The sequence below is a fragment of the Paramormyrops kingsleyae genome, chromosome 1 (assembly GCF_048594095.1).
Source record: "Paramormyrops kingsleyae isolate MSU_618 chromosome 1, PKINGS_0.4, whole genome shotgun sequence".
NCBI classification, from domain to species: Eukaryota; Metazoa; Chordata; class Actinopteri; order Osteoglossiformes; family Mormyridae; genus Paramormyrops; species Paramormyrops kingsleyae.
Window position 1 is genome coordinate 64,728,456 of NC_132797.1, and position 19,137 is coordinate 64,747,592.

Below are 19,137 nucleotides of genomic sequence, written 5' to 3' on the forward strand. Positions count from 1 at the left end.
CCACATTAGGCTCACATGGGTTTTAGCTAAAGTTGCGTGAGATGGATTCACAATTTAAAAGGGGCCCGTAGTTGTGCGGCTTCAGTCTGTGGCTGCCTGCAGCACTCTGATGGCTGGGCAGATGGCGCTGGGGACTCTTTTGCCATGTCCATGTGCTGCAGACCACAGGGAGATATGTAAAGATGATATGTAAATTTTCCCATTTGTTTGGTCAACTTAAACAGACACAGGGCTAACTGTCTAAACCTCGAGAGAGATTTGCATAGTAAGACTGTGTCAGTGACATTGTTTTTTTTTGCCCTCCCTCTCTTTCTCTCTCTCTTTTATTCAGCACAAACTTGCACCACGACTATTTCCTCACTAACACTAAAGGGAGGAGAGCAGGTGGGTTGGGAGAGACAAGCCACAATACCAGATTAAAAAAAAAAAAATCCTGCATCAGCGTGTCATGTGACCGTGCATCATCCAATGGGGGCAAGGTTTTTTAGAAAAGGAATAGTTAAATATGCAATTGGGGTTATGAGAAGCTTTCTGTGGGCCACCACACGACCACAAACCAAGGCTATGAGCACTTTTGGCTCTTTGAGTATGGGAAAGGGAACTACCGATGGATAGATAGAAGGAGAGGAGAAAGAAAGAGAGAGACTAAGTGAGAGGAAGGGGGGGGAGCGTGCGTGTCGATTTCAGTGTGAATCACCCGGATTGACGAAACCACAGCGAGTCTTTCAGCTCCAGCTCTCGGCTGCTGTTGCAAGGGTAAGCACCAGTTAGCCACAGCCTTGGTCTGCCCCAGCAGGGGTATCAGCACTGCGTTCTGCTCCTAACTGCCGACACCATGCCCCGAACCCAGGGACGGAGCCGACCTCACAGACGCATGGGACCATCGCCACGCTGTGGGTGCCTACGGTGTTTGTGGTGAAAGTGCTAGAGGTGGAGATGGCAAAGATGGGTGCAGTTCTTACTTAGGGACGGCGGGTCATGTGTGTTCTGTGTACTTTGGGTTCCAGCTTTCGCACGTGTTTCCAGCGTGTTTTGGGTTTAGTTCTCACTTGCGTGTGTGTCCGGTTCGCGTGCAGATCAATTGACTGTGTTTGATGCTTTTTTTTGCAGCGCAAGACAAACTTGAGGAACATCTGGGAGCTGAAGATTGCCATCCTAAGGATAAGGGCTCAATGGCTTCCAACAGTATCTTCGAGCCCTTCTCCACCTACCAGCCATGCTTTGGGAGGGGTGAGTTGTGGAATTGGCTTTCAGGTTTTTTGGGGGGTATATTGTTTGCGACTATTGACAATGGTAACACTGGACAGCCATGGATGAATAAACTGATGAGTAAGATCCTCTGATGTCCACAAACGCGCATATTCACCAAAAACTAAATTCGCAGCCGCTGGTTCCAGTGGCTTCAGGGTTTCGAAATCCTGCGGATGGATCTGTCAGTGTGGATGACCGCAGAATTGTCCCACTACTTGAGTGGCAAACCGCCAGCAGCCGTGGGGAGTTCCACAGCGTATCCCACAGAGAAAGCTCTCTCAGATATGGACTTGTGTGTCACATATGGTGTTTATGAACAGGAAAAACAAACGCGTGCAACGGTCTAGTCAAGGCATCACATTCCATATCTTGGTTCTAGGATTAATTGTCTTTGATAAATTTCTTTCTTTTAAGGAGAAGCTTTATAAAGCACTGCAGTTACTCATACACATTACTGCTGACCCAAGTCTATTTACTAAACTACTGACAGCTGCAGGTAGGAGCTGATGGTTATTGTTGACTGATGGTCATAGATTGCATTTTTGCACTGCTTTTAGACAGGGCATCTCGAACTTGGCCACACATTCTTCTGATCCTTTCTGAGGGGTATAGCTAAGTCTTTTTTTCTTTTTTTGTTTTAGTGGTGGAGGGTTTCAAATCAGAAGTGTATGTTAAACGGACTTTGTAGTGCATGTTCCGCTTCAGACTTCCTGGGCAGGGAATGCAAAACTGAAACCTTTTGCTGCTGTTCCACAGAAGAGTTTCACTCGACTTTCAGTCCCCAGGTGCCGTCTTGTGATATGAAAATACCAACTGTCTCCTAGTGCATTTGACTGAATTTCACGTCTACGGGCTCTAAGCTTGGCTGAACGAAGGGAGTCTGTGCTCCTTCTTGCCGTTTTGCCCCATCTGAAGCAGCACCTCTCTTTTCCACCCCTTAACACGCAGAGCAACACATCGCACACGGGTGTGTTGTGCCGCCGCAGCTGGAAAACCGGCCTCTCTCATTCTATCACACGCAAGGCTCCCGCTCTCACAGAGTGCGACAGACCGATCCTGCCGATTTATAGGAAACAGATAAAGTAAAGTGAAATGTGGAGAGATGAAATGTGTCGCGGAAGCCGTGCGAGCAGGATAACTAGATGTGAAACAGCACATAAACCCAGCTGTGGGTGCGGAGAACAGGAACTGTTGGAGATGGTGGGGCAGATATCACCTAAATGATTCTGTCTCCCTTTGAAGCCGCTTCAGTTCAGTTTTCTCAGTGATGGTTCATCCCACTAGGAGATCAGGGAGGCAGGTTATGGGCACTAGTGGAGCACTAACCGTTAAATTAACTCATACCCCAATTAATCACCCGCTCATGCCAGTGCCTAAATTTGAACTTATTAATTGAAACATTGTATTACATTATAGGCGATGTTTGTGGTCTTTGTATTGAAGAGATACAGAGCATAGTATTTTCTGCAAGTCAGTAGGACTGTTAGCCTTCAGGTTGTATGTAAGACAGCCACCTGCAGCTCTTTCTTGAAGAGTGTTTGCAAATGTCGTGGCTAGCAGAGAAGAAGCCTCTCTGACATGCCTTCTGAGAAGCTGCATAGCCCTAGATCTGCAGCTTCCTGTCGTGTTTGTGACTTTGGCTGCGAGCGTTGACAGTTAACACAGGAAGTTTATCAGCTCCGGCTGACACGCGCGTGTGAGTGTGCATGCGTGCCTGGCTGCCTCACTATGTGTGTGTGCGTTTGTGTGTAGGCTTGAGGACTGCAGTACTGATATGACTTGTATACGCTGCTACACGCTAAAGGTTACACACAATGAGCATTTTTTCTTCGATAAGTCAACAACTATTTCAAGATTTTGTTATTTTTAGGAGTTACTTTTCCTTTCTAAATTTGTTCCTGTGGTACCCCTGCAGATAGGTGTTGCTGCTGTGGTCGTATCCAGTTTACATTCAACCCTGATTTACCCCTTCTCAGAGATATGTTTTGATGTGCAAGAAACCATCATGAGTCTCCGTTCATAATTATTGAGGCCCTCATTGAATTCTGTTGCATTATCACAATTCACACTCCAGCTTCAGGGTATTTTTAAACACACAAATTTCTGCCTAATGTCACTTAAGCTCCTACTGATCTGCTGCTTAAGTAATGATGATGGAAATTTGTATTTCATTTTTTAGAAACCAGGCCAGATATTTCGCAGACATTTTTATCCAAGGCGACATAGACTTGAAAAAGCAGAATCAGATGGTTCCAAACAGGACTGAAGACCTTGCTACTGGGCTCAGTGGTGACTCAGCCAACCATGGCACTTGGACCAATAACCTTCCTTCCAATTATGGGTGCAGCAGCTTAACCTGCTGAGCTACACACTGCCCCCTAGAGGTTGCTGTGTAAGTGATCTGGAGAACCTGGGTCGATGAACCGGCTTTCTGGGGTGAGAGGGAGGGATGCTAAGCTGGGCCAGGTGATGTTTGTGGTACGGGGGTTTGGCATAGAGCTTGCATTCGCCCTTTGTGCTTACTGTGTGAAAATGAGGGCTCTTGGCCGTGAGATGGTGTTTCCCAAATGAGTTTTGGTTTGCACTCCATGTCGCTGCTGAAGTGGTCGAGAAAATTCTGCCCAGACTTGAATCACAGTCTGTCTATCTAGTTAATCTTGAAGAAAGTGCAAAGTTTCACGTCATTTCATGATGCATTGCGTGTAAAGTGCTGTAAGTGTCCAGGGTTCTGCTATGTCATGTGGAACTTTTACAGTCAGTAGTCATTCAGGTAAAAAATTTCCAAAGTGTTTCAGGGCTGAGTTTGACTGCAGTCGTTTTGACCTCATTCAGCTTAAAACCATTTATTGTATGGGCATGATCTGGTTCTTAATGTCCACATGAAAATTTAAAAAGCTGTTGGTAAGATATGACTTGGAAAAAAATGAGCTATGCTTTTTTATGTTAAAACCTGGTTTTTACACAGCCTGAGTGCTTATATATATTTTCAAATAACTTTGGTCACTAACTTTGGCACAGAGTTTTGAGAAGCTACAGGATGCTTACCTCACACATCTCTACAAACAACTAGCTCACATAGTTCCAGTTAAATATAGCTCTGCCCATTGCAGGTGTACTGTGGTTGAGCTTGTATCTGGGGTAAGCTGAACCGGGGTTTCCTCCAGATTCTCCCACCTTCTCTGAGATCCAAGCTTTCATTTCAGAAATTAACCCAACGCCTTCCTCCACGACTTATCCCACGTTCATCTGAAAGGTGGAAGTGACTGGGGATTGTTTTTCTGTTCTGGTGCACCAGATATTTGGAGAGATTTATAGGTAGCTGTTTTGCGTATGCGAGGAGCTCCCTAAAGCAGCCTGCCCAGTCCTCGTGGCCCCTGTTGATTCTGTTTATCAGCGGCTGCAGCACTTTTTGGGAGGAAATCTTTGACTGGATTCAGAGAGAGACTCTTTAGAAAAGTTATGATAAATTTCCATTCGGTAGTGTAAAGGGCTTGTCAATTCTTCTAAATGTGGTAAGTCACAAAGGACCCCCCCCCCCCCGCCCACGCAACACCCCACCTTAGAGGGACTTGCGGAAAGACCTGAGATGGGTCGATGTACTCACAAGTCCTTCTCTGGACAATCTGAATTGCCCCCACACACCATTACAATTGCACCACCTCCCCTTTTCCAACAGACCGAGGCAAAGCAGGCAGTTGACTTGCTCAACTGTCATGTTTCTCACCTCGGGGATGGATGCACAGATGCATGATGGGAAACAGGGGCACCCCATGGCCACTCTCGTATGATAGCTGCCCCGAGAAGCACAATTGTCAACTGGGGTAGATGGTGCGACAGATCTTGCCCTAGTTTTGACATGTGGTCATTTTTGGTTTCTGTACTAGTCTGGCATCAGTTTCTCTGGCCCCGGAGTCTAGCGAGGTCAGGAAGGACTGGCGTCATCGAAGACAGCTTCACTCAAGCTGCACATTGAGGTCAGGGTGTCTCTGAACACGGACACACGCCCTAGCACCTGTTCCCAAAAAGGCCAGGCCTGTTCCTCTTTCACACACTCCGGGGAAAACAACAAAACAACCTGGAGTATGGCCGAAAGTGAAATTACTGTTTTTTTTTTCTTTTAACCCATTTGTAAATATATTCATAATGGAGTCCATATTCCATATTCAGGTATAATTGCTATTTGCTTTGTCAGAGACGACAGCAGAATCTCTCCTGTGTTTATATGAATGCATTCTGTCTGCATTTAGATGATTAAAAATCTGACATCTATTAAGGATGCCGAAGGCTGTGGTGCTGAGTCCCCGACCCCCCCCCCCCCCCCCCCCCCCCGCCCCCGTCCGCATGATTGAAAAGTCGGGGGAGGGGCAAACCTGACCCATGCACTGCCAATTAAACCCCAGCTCCCACAATCCCTCTGACCACTTTACGCTGGAATGAAGATGGGGAGGAGGGTCACTGAATACCTTCACAGAGCAAACAGCTGTCAGGCCTCTAGGGGGCACTAATTTCCGAGCGATATGAGGTCATAGCCGGGGAAAATTGCAATGAGAGCTGCTTCGTTTCTCTTGCCTCCCGATATATATCTGTTTCTGATAATGACCTTCCTCCACGACTTAATGATGAACGCATTATTCAACATAATTATTGAGGGGGCACCGACACAGCAAGCCAATTTCCCTTTGTCTGGGATGGGGGGCACCACATGGGCCTTTATTCATATAGCACTTTTTCGGCCAGAGTGCACAGACTGCTTGGCAAGAAAAACATGCATGCAGAATATAAAATGGTAATAAAGAGAGACATGTTACCCTAACCACCTAAATGTCACCTTGGACCACCTGTCGGGGGTTGAAGGGGCTGCATTAAATGCTGTGCCCCCTGAATGTGCCAGAATATCCACGCCCCTTTCGATATCTCTAATCCCGGGTGTGTCACCCATAACACTCTAAATGATGGCACCGCATGGTCCATTTGCCGTTGCCACGCTGAAGTTTGATCCGTGCGTCGGGCTCGTGGAATCAGCCCTCCTGACGCAGCACGTGTCAGGCATGGGGAAGCGTGATCGCTTCCTGCTGATAAAGAGGCCTGTGTTTTTATAGTTTGTAGTGGAGAAGATGGAAGAACATTGATCGAGAACCGAAAGTGATGTTCTCCTCAGGCATACCCTGAGCAGGGCCTGCCCCGTACGCGATTGCTCCAGGAATTTTATTGCATCCTGCAATTTTTTTTTCTGAATACAGAGCACAGATTCAAACATTTTTGAGGTCTAGCCCACAGAAAACCAGATAACAAAAAGCCAACAACTCCTAACAAAACCTGAGATGGAGATTGCTTATCTTCTGTAGCAGCGTCTGAACATCAGAAAATGTTATTGATAAGCTGCAAGTTTCTTTTTAATATTTTGTTATGATTAATTACCACTTTTTAAAATCTTGTTAAATTGCTGTTAGCTTTTAGAAATTACAAATTAAAAATATAATCACATAAATGACATATTTTTCTTTGGTTTCAGTGTTTAAGAACCTGGCCTCCACTGAGGATTTGTATACGGACACAATGTAAATATGCTTTTGGATGCTTTCTTACACCCTGCAACATCAGTTATGTATTATCTTTTACAAGAGATCAGTTACTTTTATCTGATAATGTTTAGGTTCAGTAATGCTTTCATAACCCTTGTAAATGCTGCAAATATGTTATGGCACAGGTCTCAGAATTTCTGTTCAGGATATCTATCTCTTGAAGACATCCCAACCTGATCTATTAAGGAAAGTCTTTGTGCTGCTGCTGGGTCTGATTTATTGTTTTAATCTGCTCCACGTAACTGGTCACATGATGCCATGTAATCCTTGATGCCACCGGTCATAAGAAATGCATTTAATCTACATCCAGTCCTTTATAAATTTCTCTACATCTTCTGAACCGATGTGGCCGCCTCCCTTTCAGGTTTCCGGTAGCAGTTACCGCCCAGGGAAAAGAAAAAAAGAAATTTCAGCCTCTTGCGGTGAAGTCATGTGATTCGTTTCCTATCTTATGTGGGAATACTATTGTAGCTGCCTGCTTTAGTGAAGCCACAAAACATCTGAGCTCCATAACGAAGATGCTGTTTTAGCTCCAGGACATCCCAGTGACTGGATGCCTGTACACTTATATTTTAGGTATTCTTGCAAAAGAAAAAAAAATCGTTATGCCCCAAGAATATTCTCTAAACCTGAGAAGCCTCCAGAAATCTAGGGAAATTGTATGAATAGGGATGTCCAACTTGTTTTTATTTAGCTGCTTTTATTTCTAAAATGATTTGGATCCTTGCTTACAGTATTTTCTTTCAGTGCCACTTGCACTACAGGTTCTGGGATTGGCTGGTCAGGCAGAATAATCCAAGGGCTTTTCGTGCTGAAGGGCTGAGATCTTTGCAGTTTGAGTCGGAGGGGAGCGTCTGTCAAATAAACAAATGTCAGTATAAGTGCTCCGCTCCAAAATAAAACTGCCGGTTAGCAGAAACCGCTGCCTGTTTGCCAGGGCTGATAAGAGACAGCAGGGCCCAAAACTCTTCCCCTTCCTGTTTCAAACCCCCCCCCAGCTCTGTGACAATGGTCGTGTCCCAACGTTTGCTTCGTGAAAATAACCTTAACAAAAATAACCGGTTACGTTTTCTCTAGGCCTCCCGCTCAGCCTGCACATGGCCCTTCCCCCTTCCTTCCTTTCACGAGGGGGTGTATGAGTCAGATAAATTTATGTGGGGGGGCGATGAGCCCCCACGGCCGATTGGACCTGTGACAGTCTAACTGACATTTGCGGGGGGGGGCTCTCGAAACAGCGTGGCTCATGAGTTTAAACAGAGAAAAGTGCAAACTGATTTTGTGGCTGCTAGAACTGTCACAATGTGAAGTCATTTTGCACAAGTTACCCCAGTACGTTTCAAATCCAACGCGGGCCCTCCCGTGGAAAGCCGTTCCTCACTGACCTCCGGCGTGTGTTCAGTGCATGTTTGCGTGCGTTTTTATTGCGGGTAATGTCAGACTTGGCCGCTCCTACTTTGCATGTGGCTTCGGAATTGTGGGTAGAGGGCGAGCCACAGCCACCGCGGTACTGCACCACAGCCAGCTCAATGCCACAGATACCAGCTCAGCGCCACCACAGCCCTGCCCATCGCCGCGGATGCGTGGTTCTGGTCGCCTCAGCCTTTCCACACTGGTGCCAACGTCTTTATAACACTTCATAGCCGGGTGGGGGGGGTGTTTGTGCAAACAGAACCACGCTGTAGCACGTGGACACGCATTACGAGTGCATGCACCTGTCCACCCACCAACCCCAACCCCCAGCCAACTAGGTTCACATGTCTTTTAGGCCCCCAAGGTTATTTGGAAAATTCCCCCTCCCCCTGACACTTCCTGTCCTCGGTGTACGTGCGAAGGGGGAGCTTCCTTTCAGTAAGTCGTTTTGTTTTTTTTCTTTTCTTTCTTCTGTTTGTTCAGTTATTCGGCGCAGCCGGTTGCTGGGCGAGATGTCACAACTCCTTCGTTTAAATAACGCCGGGCTCGAGGCGGCCGCTTCCTTCCTCTGGCCTGCCAGTGCCGGTGCACATGTCTCACCAGTTCGCATTTCAGTCCGCGGGGCGGGAAAAAAAAAACGGGAACGAAAACCGGGAGTCTGATATGCGGTCATTTTTTAAATGTGGCATCTTTGTTGGATACTGGGACAGTTTTGTCTGGGAAGCACCAATGATATTGCTAATTACAGTGTAGCTGAGTGTAAGGCCCAGTGCCCCCCATCTACACTGGCAATTCCAGTGTTACTGCTAGGTGCATACATGAAAAATTTGATAACACTTTACTTAAAGTAGTCATGTATAATGCATGACAATGCATTCATAAAGTATGATAAACACGGCTATAACTATTTGTAAAAAGACATAATGCATTATACTCATATGTATTATGCATTATGAATGCTCTATGAATGTCTCATCTATAATGCAGTATAGATACCTTCATAATGCAGCAAAAAGTATTCTTAAATCTTATACTGACCATTATAATGAATCATGAAGGTATCTATAGTGTGTTATAGAAGAGAGCTTCATAGAGCATTCATAATGCATTATAAACATGGCTATAATGTGTTATGCCTTTTTATAAATACTTATAGTCAGGTTGATAATGCCTTATGAACGCATAATAATGCATTATGAAGGTATCTACAATGTATTATGATGAATTTTTAATCTTCTTGGTTCACAAACCTGAGGATTAAAACTCACCTACAGAACAAACTCTCCCATTTGCTCTGTCTTAATATTAATACTTAATATTCTTTATATAGGTTGCCGTTGACTTCTGACCTTTGTGTCTTACGAATGATCAACTTTATGACCATTCCGTGACCAAAAATATGTGTGTTGACAGTTTCCGGCCCAACTGCCTGCAGCAATGAACTAAGAAAATGACATCATTTTATTATACAGTATGCTATATATACAGGGGCGGATTAAGGTGTACAGAGGCCCCTAGGCTACAGTAGTCTGTGGGCCCCCCAACCCAGCCCCGCTCCGCACCAATGGGGGCCCCCTTGCAGGCTGGCACACGTGGGGCCCCTAGGCTTAAGCCATATCTAGCCTGTGCGTTAATCCGCCCCTGTATATATATGATAATTTTTGCATTTTAAATGGCCGACTTGTGACAAAATGAACTTACTACTGGTCAGCTGGAACTGATCCCGGTCATAAGTTGATGACGACCTGTATTGTTATTGACCCTTTTCCTCCAATTGTTGCCCTTCACATTTAACTGTGAATATTAAAATGTTAAAAATACAATCAATTAGTTATTAATATTGTAATGACTGGAGGAAATTCCTTCTGATTTATTGTCACGATGTAGCTGTTATAATCCTAATTTTCCGCATTGCATTTGAGCGGCTACACTAACTACCTGGCTGGTCTTCAACAACTTCTAATGATTTATTACTTCTTTTTTGATTATTTAATAATATTGCCATAGACAAGTAATATGCGGTAATATGCCCTGAAATAAAAGAATGAAGTTGTTCCCGATCACACCTTTATTTAGAAAAAAACAGATCAACAGCACATTTTATATAGGCTAAAACTCAGCATTTCCATTTTACATTCAAGAGTTCAATTAATCAAATTCAAACAATTACTGTGCAAAAACTGCAAAATGAAGTGGTACCTTTTTTAGCTACCAAGTTTGTCGATGCCATTACTACATCACTATGACTAGTATGCATATCCGTGAGCAGTATTTTGGGTTCATAAGTGCATTAATTTAGGCACTCAAAATAACAAGTTTAAGTACTGAAGTACGTGATCTGAGACATATGGAGAAAAATTACAGAAAGATTGGGTTAGTAGGGAAGATAGGATAGGGCTTAAATGTGCAATAAATAGAAATAGCAATAAATTCATAGTAATAATGTACTTAATCAATTTATGAATAGTCATTTAAGTGTAAAGTGTAAAAGAAACCATTTGAAAGTTTGTAGTACCTTTACAATCTGACCCCCTGTCATCAACCACCACAATGTCTCACTATAGCCATCTTCATATACCAATTGGGTAGACATTGCCCAGCTCTAGTGCCCATCTGATGCCCAGGGAATCCCCTACCTTGTGCTGCCAGCAAGAGTCTCCAGTGCACTGATGGGTAGGTATATCTAACTCATGGTACATCAGAGTGCTTTTTTTTAGGTAGTCTTGCGCTCCTTTGAGGCATACATAGTTTGAGAGCAAAGCTGGGGCTCGGAGTGCAGGATCAGCCATTTATTTGGTATACTGGGAACATTTTGGGCCGCGCTCAAACCCACTAAACCCACTGAACCACCTCCTGAAGTCATATTACAAAAAAAAAAAAAGTTCAGTTTAGATTCTGGTATCTAAACCAGGCAAAGGAGGTGGTACCTTCATGCTATGACGGCTGGTTAAAATCAGCGCAGGGCTGAGCAAGTCCCTCGTGACTCAGCTGGTGATATGCACAAGCATGCATGAGGTGCCTGAGCGTGAGCGAACGCCAAGCTGCGTGCGGCGGAGGCCTGTCCAAAGGCATGGCGCTGATTTCCATAGCAGCGATAGGTGGCCACATCCTGACAAAGCCGACCGTGTCACGGTCACACTGCCGTCTGTGCTGGCCTCCCTGGAAAGCCCATTTGTCAGGCAAATGAGGTGCGGTACACCAGCAGCTGTGAACACGCACACTTGCATGCATGCACACACACGCACACTGACACACACACACACACACACACATGTAGGGTAAACATATCCTTATGGGGCCCGTTCATTTATTTCAATGGGAAAAATGCTAACGCTAACTATGACAACCTTAACCCCTACCCTGCCCTAACCATAACCATAAGTAACCTAACAAAATACAAGAGTTTTTGCATTTTTAGTTTTTTCATAGCAGTCACCGATTTTAATAAAATAGAGTTTTCCCTTATGGGGACCAGGAAACCGGACTCTCCATTCATTTCTATGGGGAAAACTCTAATCTCAACATGATGACCTTAACCTTAACCATAAGTTACCAGATTAAATACAAGACTTTTGGCATTTTTAGTTTTTTGATTGCATTCACAGATCTTATGGGCACATGGAAAATGGTCCCCTCAAAATCAAAATAACAGGTTTTTATTACACTGTGGGGAACATTTGGTCCTCACAGTGTAATATAAACATAACACACATACACACACACACACACACACACACACACAGTCCTCCCAGAATCCAGTTCTTCCCACGTCCCTATTACTTGGAGATCACTTTGAACACTTGTACCTCCGATTATAATGCTGAGAGTCCTCAGCTTTTTACCGTCCAGTTAGTGTACCTGACATATTCAAATTTATTTATTTTTTTTTGGGGGGGGGGGGGGGGTGTTACATGGCTCAGCAGGTGAGGATGCTGTATCTGTGATAAGGTTGCTAGTTCAAATTCCAGAGTCAACACTCACCTTCGTTTAGCTGTGCACACATTTCCACAATATTCATAATACTACATCACCGGCGAGCAGGAATGCTGGCCAGTGTATGCAATGAAATGCATGCCATCCGGAGCAGATCTGGTTTCCCTGTTTTATACAGTTAACTGCGCTAAGGGTGGGTGGGGGTGGGGGGTTGGGGGTGCCTCACATGTGCGCGTAAGGGACATTACGTGCCGACCGCGTGAAGGGCCGCCTTTTGGCTCCCGTGCTTGTATCGTTACCACCACCTGTTGCAGCCGAGTCTGCCGGGCGCTGGCACGACTGCGCAGCTGATCCTTGTTACACGGCAGGCACCCGGCCCGCCGTCTCTGCACTGCCGGCATGCCACGGAGTCTCACTCATCGCCTTCTCGCTGCTGCTGTCATCCCATGGGTCATAAAGAGAGAGTGCGTGTGTATCAGCAGCCTGAACTGGCCCCCCACCCAGTGAAGCACATCTGAGCACCTTCTTCTCACTGTAAAACCACGACTCACATTCTTGAGTGTTTCCATCACGTCAGACTGCCCTTGCAGGATTTGCCTCTCTGCCATCTTCATAGCAATTTAATCTCACTGTGTAAGGTAATGCAGTTATCCTGATTGGGATGGGGCAGTCCGTGAAGTCGTCAGAAGGGCTCCGGTATCTTCTCTCCCCTCGAACCGTCCCCGGTCTTCCTCCTGATGCCAAAGCATAAAACTCACACACGCGATTCAGACAGAACGTGACACGCACACACGCCCACGCGTACATTCAGTCTGCCTCCAGTCCCTCGTAAATCTCCGTCATCTTCAAGCATGTGCAGCAACTGCGGGTTGGACAGGACAAGAGGCTCCTGATTCCCCTCTCGCCAGAGATAATCGAGGCTTTAGATTCTGGCAGCCCGCCTTTGAGAAGGCGCTGATGCGTGCATGGCCTTTTGTTTTTATCTTGATGATTTCCTTCGCTCTATTTATGGGCATTGACATACTGTAGCTTTCCTGGTTGGCTGTATTTCGAACACAACACTCAAACAGACGAACGCTTGGGTGCGGGGAAGGGAAAGAGGCCGAGGCTTTTGGTCTCGTCGCATCCTGAGCATCGATCTGTTTCCCGTTATCTTAGCTCTGATATCAGCTCTCGTGAGATACGGACGTACCTCGACAGCTGGGACAGTGTGGCCCATTGAGGAAAAACAGGGCAGAATAGATGAGATCTGATGTGACCACGAGTGGTTAAAGGCCGTTAACCACCCGCTTCTTACTACTTATTTAATTATTTCTGTGCTCTGCTGATCACTTTTGATTACCCCAGTTGCTTTATTTGTCCATTGTGGGGGATTGTCTGTTTTTGAGGGGTATGTGGCTTAGTAAATTGGTACCTCATTTGTGCTGTGGTTCCAGGGAGCCAAAGTTGGACAAGGTGAACAGACCTTTTGTTTTAGATCTTAGGGTTACTGTACTGGGCAATCAATAAACAATTAAGTGATGTTTCATGTTTTAGGGGAAAAAAATCACAAAATCCATATCAAAATATCTAAACTGGATAAAATTTGAAGAGGAAGTATGCCTTACTGAAACAATGAGGCAGAAGAATTAAGTCTACAGTCTTAGAACCAAGCTCCTTCAATCTTGTCTCGCATCATAGGCATAAGGACATCTGCTGGGCTGAACAATAACGTTAGTAATGTGAGGTCACTTTTAGTGAGGAGCAAATTGCCAAACATGCTACCATAGATGGAAGCAGTTGTGTTTACGTTGCAACAACATGTTGAGATTCTTTCTACAGCTTTGGTATACAGGCCCAGAAAAGCCTGGGAGTAGAGTGAATCTTGGCTGCACAAGTGTGAAGTGCTTCCTGGCCTGTAGCCGGTCTGTGGCCCCTGGGGGAAACTGTCATGTGGTGCTTTGGCTGCAGATCACAGGGGCAGCTCCTCTGTTTGATCTGTTCCTGATATCCAAGACAGAGGAAAGGGCTCTCTAATAAAGCTCCTTTCATTTCCTTTCTCCCTCCTCCCCTCACTCTGTGAATTTCATTCCTTTCTTTTTCTTTACTGTGTTCCTCCTTCATTCTGGAGCATTTAAATGCAGGACTGACATTTTAATTCCTGGACTGACTCTGCAGTCAAGGAAAAGACACGTTGACACCCTTTAAAATAATAATAATAATAATAAGTATAATAAAAAAACATCAGGAAGAGAAAATTATAATGTAATTGACCCTAAATACTAACTTTCTGTGGGTGTTCTATGAATTTAAGTAATTGTTTTTCAAATCCTTGTCTGGGAGACACTGATGTAAAACGTCAGTGTTGCAAAAGTGATGCAAACGATTTCATTTGAAATGAGTCGGCCGTCTCTGAGTTTGGCTTCTGCTATCAGACCAGCAGATCACAAAATATTTCCGAGTGTAACTCTGCGGGTTGGGGGTCTGTGACTGCATCATTGGTTCGAGTCCCCGGGTAAGCATATCACCATCAGGCTTTGGGCTCCAGCTGATTCTGGCGTGCAACCTAACCCTGTACTCTCAGCCTCTCTGATCACTTAACTGTATGTATGTTAAAAAACCCTGCTATATAAATAAACCTAAATGACATCATCACACTCTGGAGAGATCTCCCTTACCCGACTCCCTTCAAGGTGTCTGAGTATCAGAGATGTAGGTTTCTGTGGGTGATGACAGCTCATTCTGTCAAGCCATGGCCTGTGTGGCAGGCCTCCTCTCCAAACCCCTTATGCAGGGGTGGCCAGTCTTATCCACAAAGGGCCGGTGTGTATGCAGGTTTTTGGGATAATCTTTAGGTCGGCTGTTCAAACCCAGGTGTGTGGACTCTTCAACCAATCAGTCCTCTAGTTAATAATCTAAACCTGCATCCCAACGTCCCTGAATAAGATTGGCCACCCCTGCCCTAATGTGTTGCAGCTTGGCAACAAGTCTGAGCACAATATCTTCTGTCTTATTTTCCCATCTATGGGTGTGAGGGCACACCTCAATCTGGTTTCCGGTGATGTTCTGCTGGCCGCCAATTACCATGCAACAGTAGCTAGCTCCTGGCATTCTCCAACCCTAGAACCCCAAGCATGTTTCATAGTAACCCAACTATCTGCTCCCTTACCACAACTGAGGCCTCTGGGCCAAGTGTGGCTGACTGCTCTTGAACTTTGCTCCTTCTACATCAGTTCTTATGACCACAGCAGCCCTCATTCAGATCAAACATGGCTTCCACTTCAGTTAAGCAGTCAGTCACAGATGTGTCTGGCTCCCATTTTGAAAGACCTCTGTGTTTTTTGAGCTTTGTTCAATCACTTGCCTGTACTGTGTACAGTCTGCATATCATGCCAACATACAGTACCAGTCAAAAATTTGGACACATCTACCTGTAGAAATGTTTATTTTTACTATACTCTACATTTTAGAATAAAGACTTGCACTAACTAAAAAAAGTATTAAAAAAAAAATACTTTGTTTTGGGGGGGGGAGGGGGTGCAGCTCTGTGGGTTGGGACTTGGCTTAGCAGAGTGATCCCACCATTGGGCCCTTGGGGCCCTTAACTACAGTTGCTCCAGAGACTGGTTGCCTTTCTCTTCTGTGCCAGATTCATGAGGTGGCCTCCTGGGACGCTTTTCCAGCTGTACTGAAGGAGGTCCCACATATACTGAGCACTCATTGGCCACTTTTCCTTCAAAGATTAGAAATTGTGAAAGCAACTGAGTTCCGATTTTGAAGAGAAGAGAAAAACCACCCAGAAGTCATGACAGAGTTTTCTGCATTTCCTTACTTTTGATATTTTTCGGTACAGGTGCTCGGTGACGGCAATTGCCATTGACACCCTAGCGGCCTGCGGTTCACTGCTATAGTGCATGGTTCCCATGATGCATGGCGCCACACCCGATACCACTCACAATTTTGAGAAACCGCAACAAGAAACAGTCATATTGCTGTTGACTCGCATGATTTGCCACGGGGTTTGGGAGGTGCTCGTTACCACATCACCTCACTCAGCCACCACCAGCCTCACCCTGGGCCCCAGTAATGGACGGGGCCACCAACCACCCCTGCCTGCTGTGAACTCATCTAAATACAAGCCAGCGTAGTCCCCATTTTGCTTCTTTGTGCGGTTAGCTGACTGAGATGCACAGCGAAACGTCATTTTTATCCCCTAGAGATGCTGGTTACCCTTGCTCCATCTAGATGCTGCTAATTTATTCATTCGTCAACACTCCTCCTGTCACTGTGATGTCCATTGGCAAATCCTCTCCTAACCCCTCCCACATCTATGGAACCTTCTGGCATACTTGCCATCTCTGCACCCCAAAGAAAGTTGGGTTAAGAGAGTTGATGAATGGAAGTAGGGTGGAGTTGAAAAAGAATTGTGGGTGTACATTAGGTGGGGGTGAGGGTTGCTCCTTCAAATGAAGGAAGTCAACAGAGGCTCATTTTTAACCGATATACCCATAAGCCCCCACTGTCAGTCCTAAATTGATTTTGTGGGTAACTAATGACAATTGAGTGGCCTGTCATAGCTGTATCTCCCTGCTAGCAGATGCAATTCACCCCAACGGGATCATGAACACTAACCTGAATGCTCAGCTGGTGACCATAACGTGCCTGTCAACACCCTTAGGAAGTTGCTGGTATCCTTCATATTGAGTTCTATAAGCGTGGTCCATCAAGGTACAGTTATAGCATGATTCATCAAGGACCGGCCATAACACGGTCCATCAAGGCCCAACCATAGCTTGGCTCCTGAAGACCTAGGCACAGCACGGCACGTTATTGCCCAACTAAAGCATCTATCAAGGGCTGCCCATAGCATGGTCCAGGTTCCACTTCTTTTCCACTGCCCATCTACCTTTTTAGATAGATTAGATAGTACTTTATAAATCCCTCGGGAAGGTTCCTCCGGGAAATTTAGTTCCAGCAGCCGTACACCGACACATTACAGTTACAAAAAAAAAAAAATAGAATGAGTACACATATATAATATAAAAGCAGTATATACATATTTGGCATAAAGATTATTGTTCAGAAGATGATAATAAACAACAAATAACAGGGCTAATTGCACAGATCATTATTGCAGTTTGTTTTAATACCGGTCCGGCTTATTCCTCTGTCCTCCTGTTTCCACTCGCCTTCCTACCCAGCGAGGAGTTGCACAGTTTGGTGGCATGTGGGACGAAGGAGTTTTTAAGTCTATTGGTCCTAGACTTTATGTTCAGCCGTACAGTACTGCTGCGATATTAAACGGAAAGCAATGGCAGCACATACTGTAGTTGTCAACCCAACATTGCATCCAAGACCTGACTTGGGGTTAAATATCAGGTGTCACTCACCCAGGCTTTGGGGTTCTAAGCTTCACATCATTCCTCAGAAGGCAGCCCAAACACATTTCTCTTGTTCTCCTGGTGTGAACATCTTGGTCTTTTTTTCTACATACTTTGCCATTTTCTGACCACATCACATTAACACGTTCAGGGCATTTACTAGCCCAAAAGTTCAGGAGGTTTGACATGACATCTTATGATGCCAGAGAATAAGGGGGCTGGTAATCCCCCATTCAGAGGCCCCTGTCAGTTTTGTGACTGATCTAGCATCATATTGCTCAATTAAAGTGCCCTGAACAGTTTCTTTCATCGACTCCTCAGTGTAACGTGTTTTCCTCAACCGAAAGTAAGACTTATAAGGAGTAAATGTGATGAATCACAGCAACCCCTGCGCCTGCCTCTTCTGATTAATTTTTTGCCAACACTATTCATCTCTCCCTTGGAAAGAAGTTCTTGAGTTTTACATGTGTGTTATGTTCATATGACGTCTGGGATGAAGCAACGTCTGGCTGTCTACCGCGTGGATCGGGAATTCTCTCTGATCTCGAGCATCTCAGACTCCCTCAGAGGATGAATGCTCGTGTTTGTGCGTTAGCTTGTTTGTGGACTCGTAACGTCTCATTTTGTGCTGCCTCCTCTTGTGTATTTCAGTCCTATTTCAGTTTATTCTTGGCCTGCGCCTGTGTGCCAGCCTCTCTGTATGGATGTTTCTGCTCTGTCGCCTCAGTTCAGCCATTCAAAGTGCACTAAGCAAAGCCTGCGGGCAAATTTCAGCTGCCCGCCCCACACAACACAAGTGAAACTTTTTTTGTTTCAGTGTTTAGGAAAATGGCGGTTCCTGTGCTTGATTTCTTTTAATATCACACCAAACGCACTGCCATATCATATGACTTGCTGATGCCATTTTGCTAGCTTTTAGCTTATATTTAGAACACAGATGAATGTGACTGACATAGATTTTATGGAAATGCTAAAAAAAGTGGTTAAATTGGGAGTTTCATTAGCTGCTGTCAAAAATGCAGGATTAATTGATTTCTTTTGATTATTGTTCATAGTGACTAGAACGTGCTTCCCTGTGCAGCCCCTCCCCTCCCCTTTGCCCCCCTTTGTTTACTCTCCACTGCCAGCCTTGATGTCTTTACACCTACTGTCAGAAAATCAATCAGGAGTTTCACAAAAAATCATCATAATTCTTCCAGTTGCTTTGTCCCTTGAGAGGCCTCTAAATTATTCACTTGCACTGTCCCCTGGATGGGGTCCAGCCAGGGATATTGTCACAAGCCAGGCAATGTAGCAGGTCTGAATAAACCTGCAATCATTTGATTCATTTATGAGAAATAAAAGACATTACATGTACCGATAAGCAGTCAGTTATGGATATGAGTTAAGAAGATAAAGAGAAAATTACCAGAGCTCAGCTTCTCATTGAATTACGGGGTGGCGTGTGGTTCAGAGGGTTATGCGTCGCTGCCTTTGATGAGAAGGTCGGCAGTTTGAGTCCCATGCTTAAAAGTTCCTTGAGCAAAGTCCACAACTCCAGGGTCTCTGGATGGATGGATGACCCTGTGCTGAGGTGTCAAGCTGCCCTCTCACCTCTATAT

At 45.1% G+C, this 19,137-nt stretch overlaps 1 protein-coding gene across 2 annotated transcripts in view; it reads left to right on the top strand.

The window, feature by feature from the left end:
- Window positions 1-524: 524 nt before the first annotated feature.
- The window catches only part of runx1 (RUNX family transcription factor 1), a 42,149-nt gene continuing 23,536 nt past the window's right edge, over window positions 525-19,137 (top strand). The window contains exons 1-2 of one of the 2 annotated variants that reach the window (XM_023835717.2): window positions 525-893; window positions 1,111-1,230. In XM_023835717.2, coding sequence (XP_023691485.1) covers window positions 836-893; window positions 1,111-1,230 — 178 coding nt within the window. In that variant the 5' untranslated portion in view covers window positions 525-835. The remainder of the gene's footprint in view (window positions 894-1,110; window positions 1,231-19,137) is intronic. The other variant, XM_023835726.2, reaches the window with a different exon arrangement.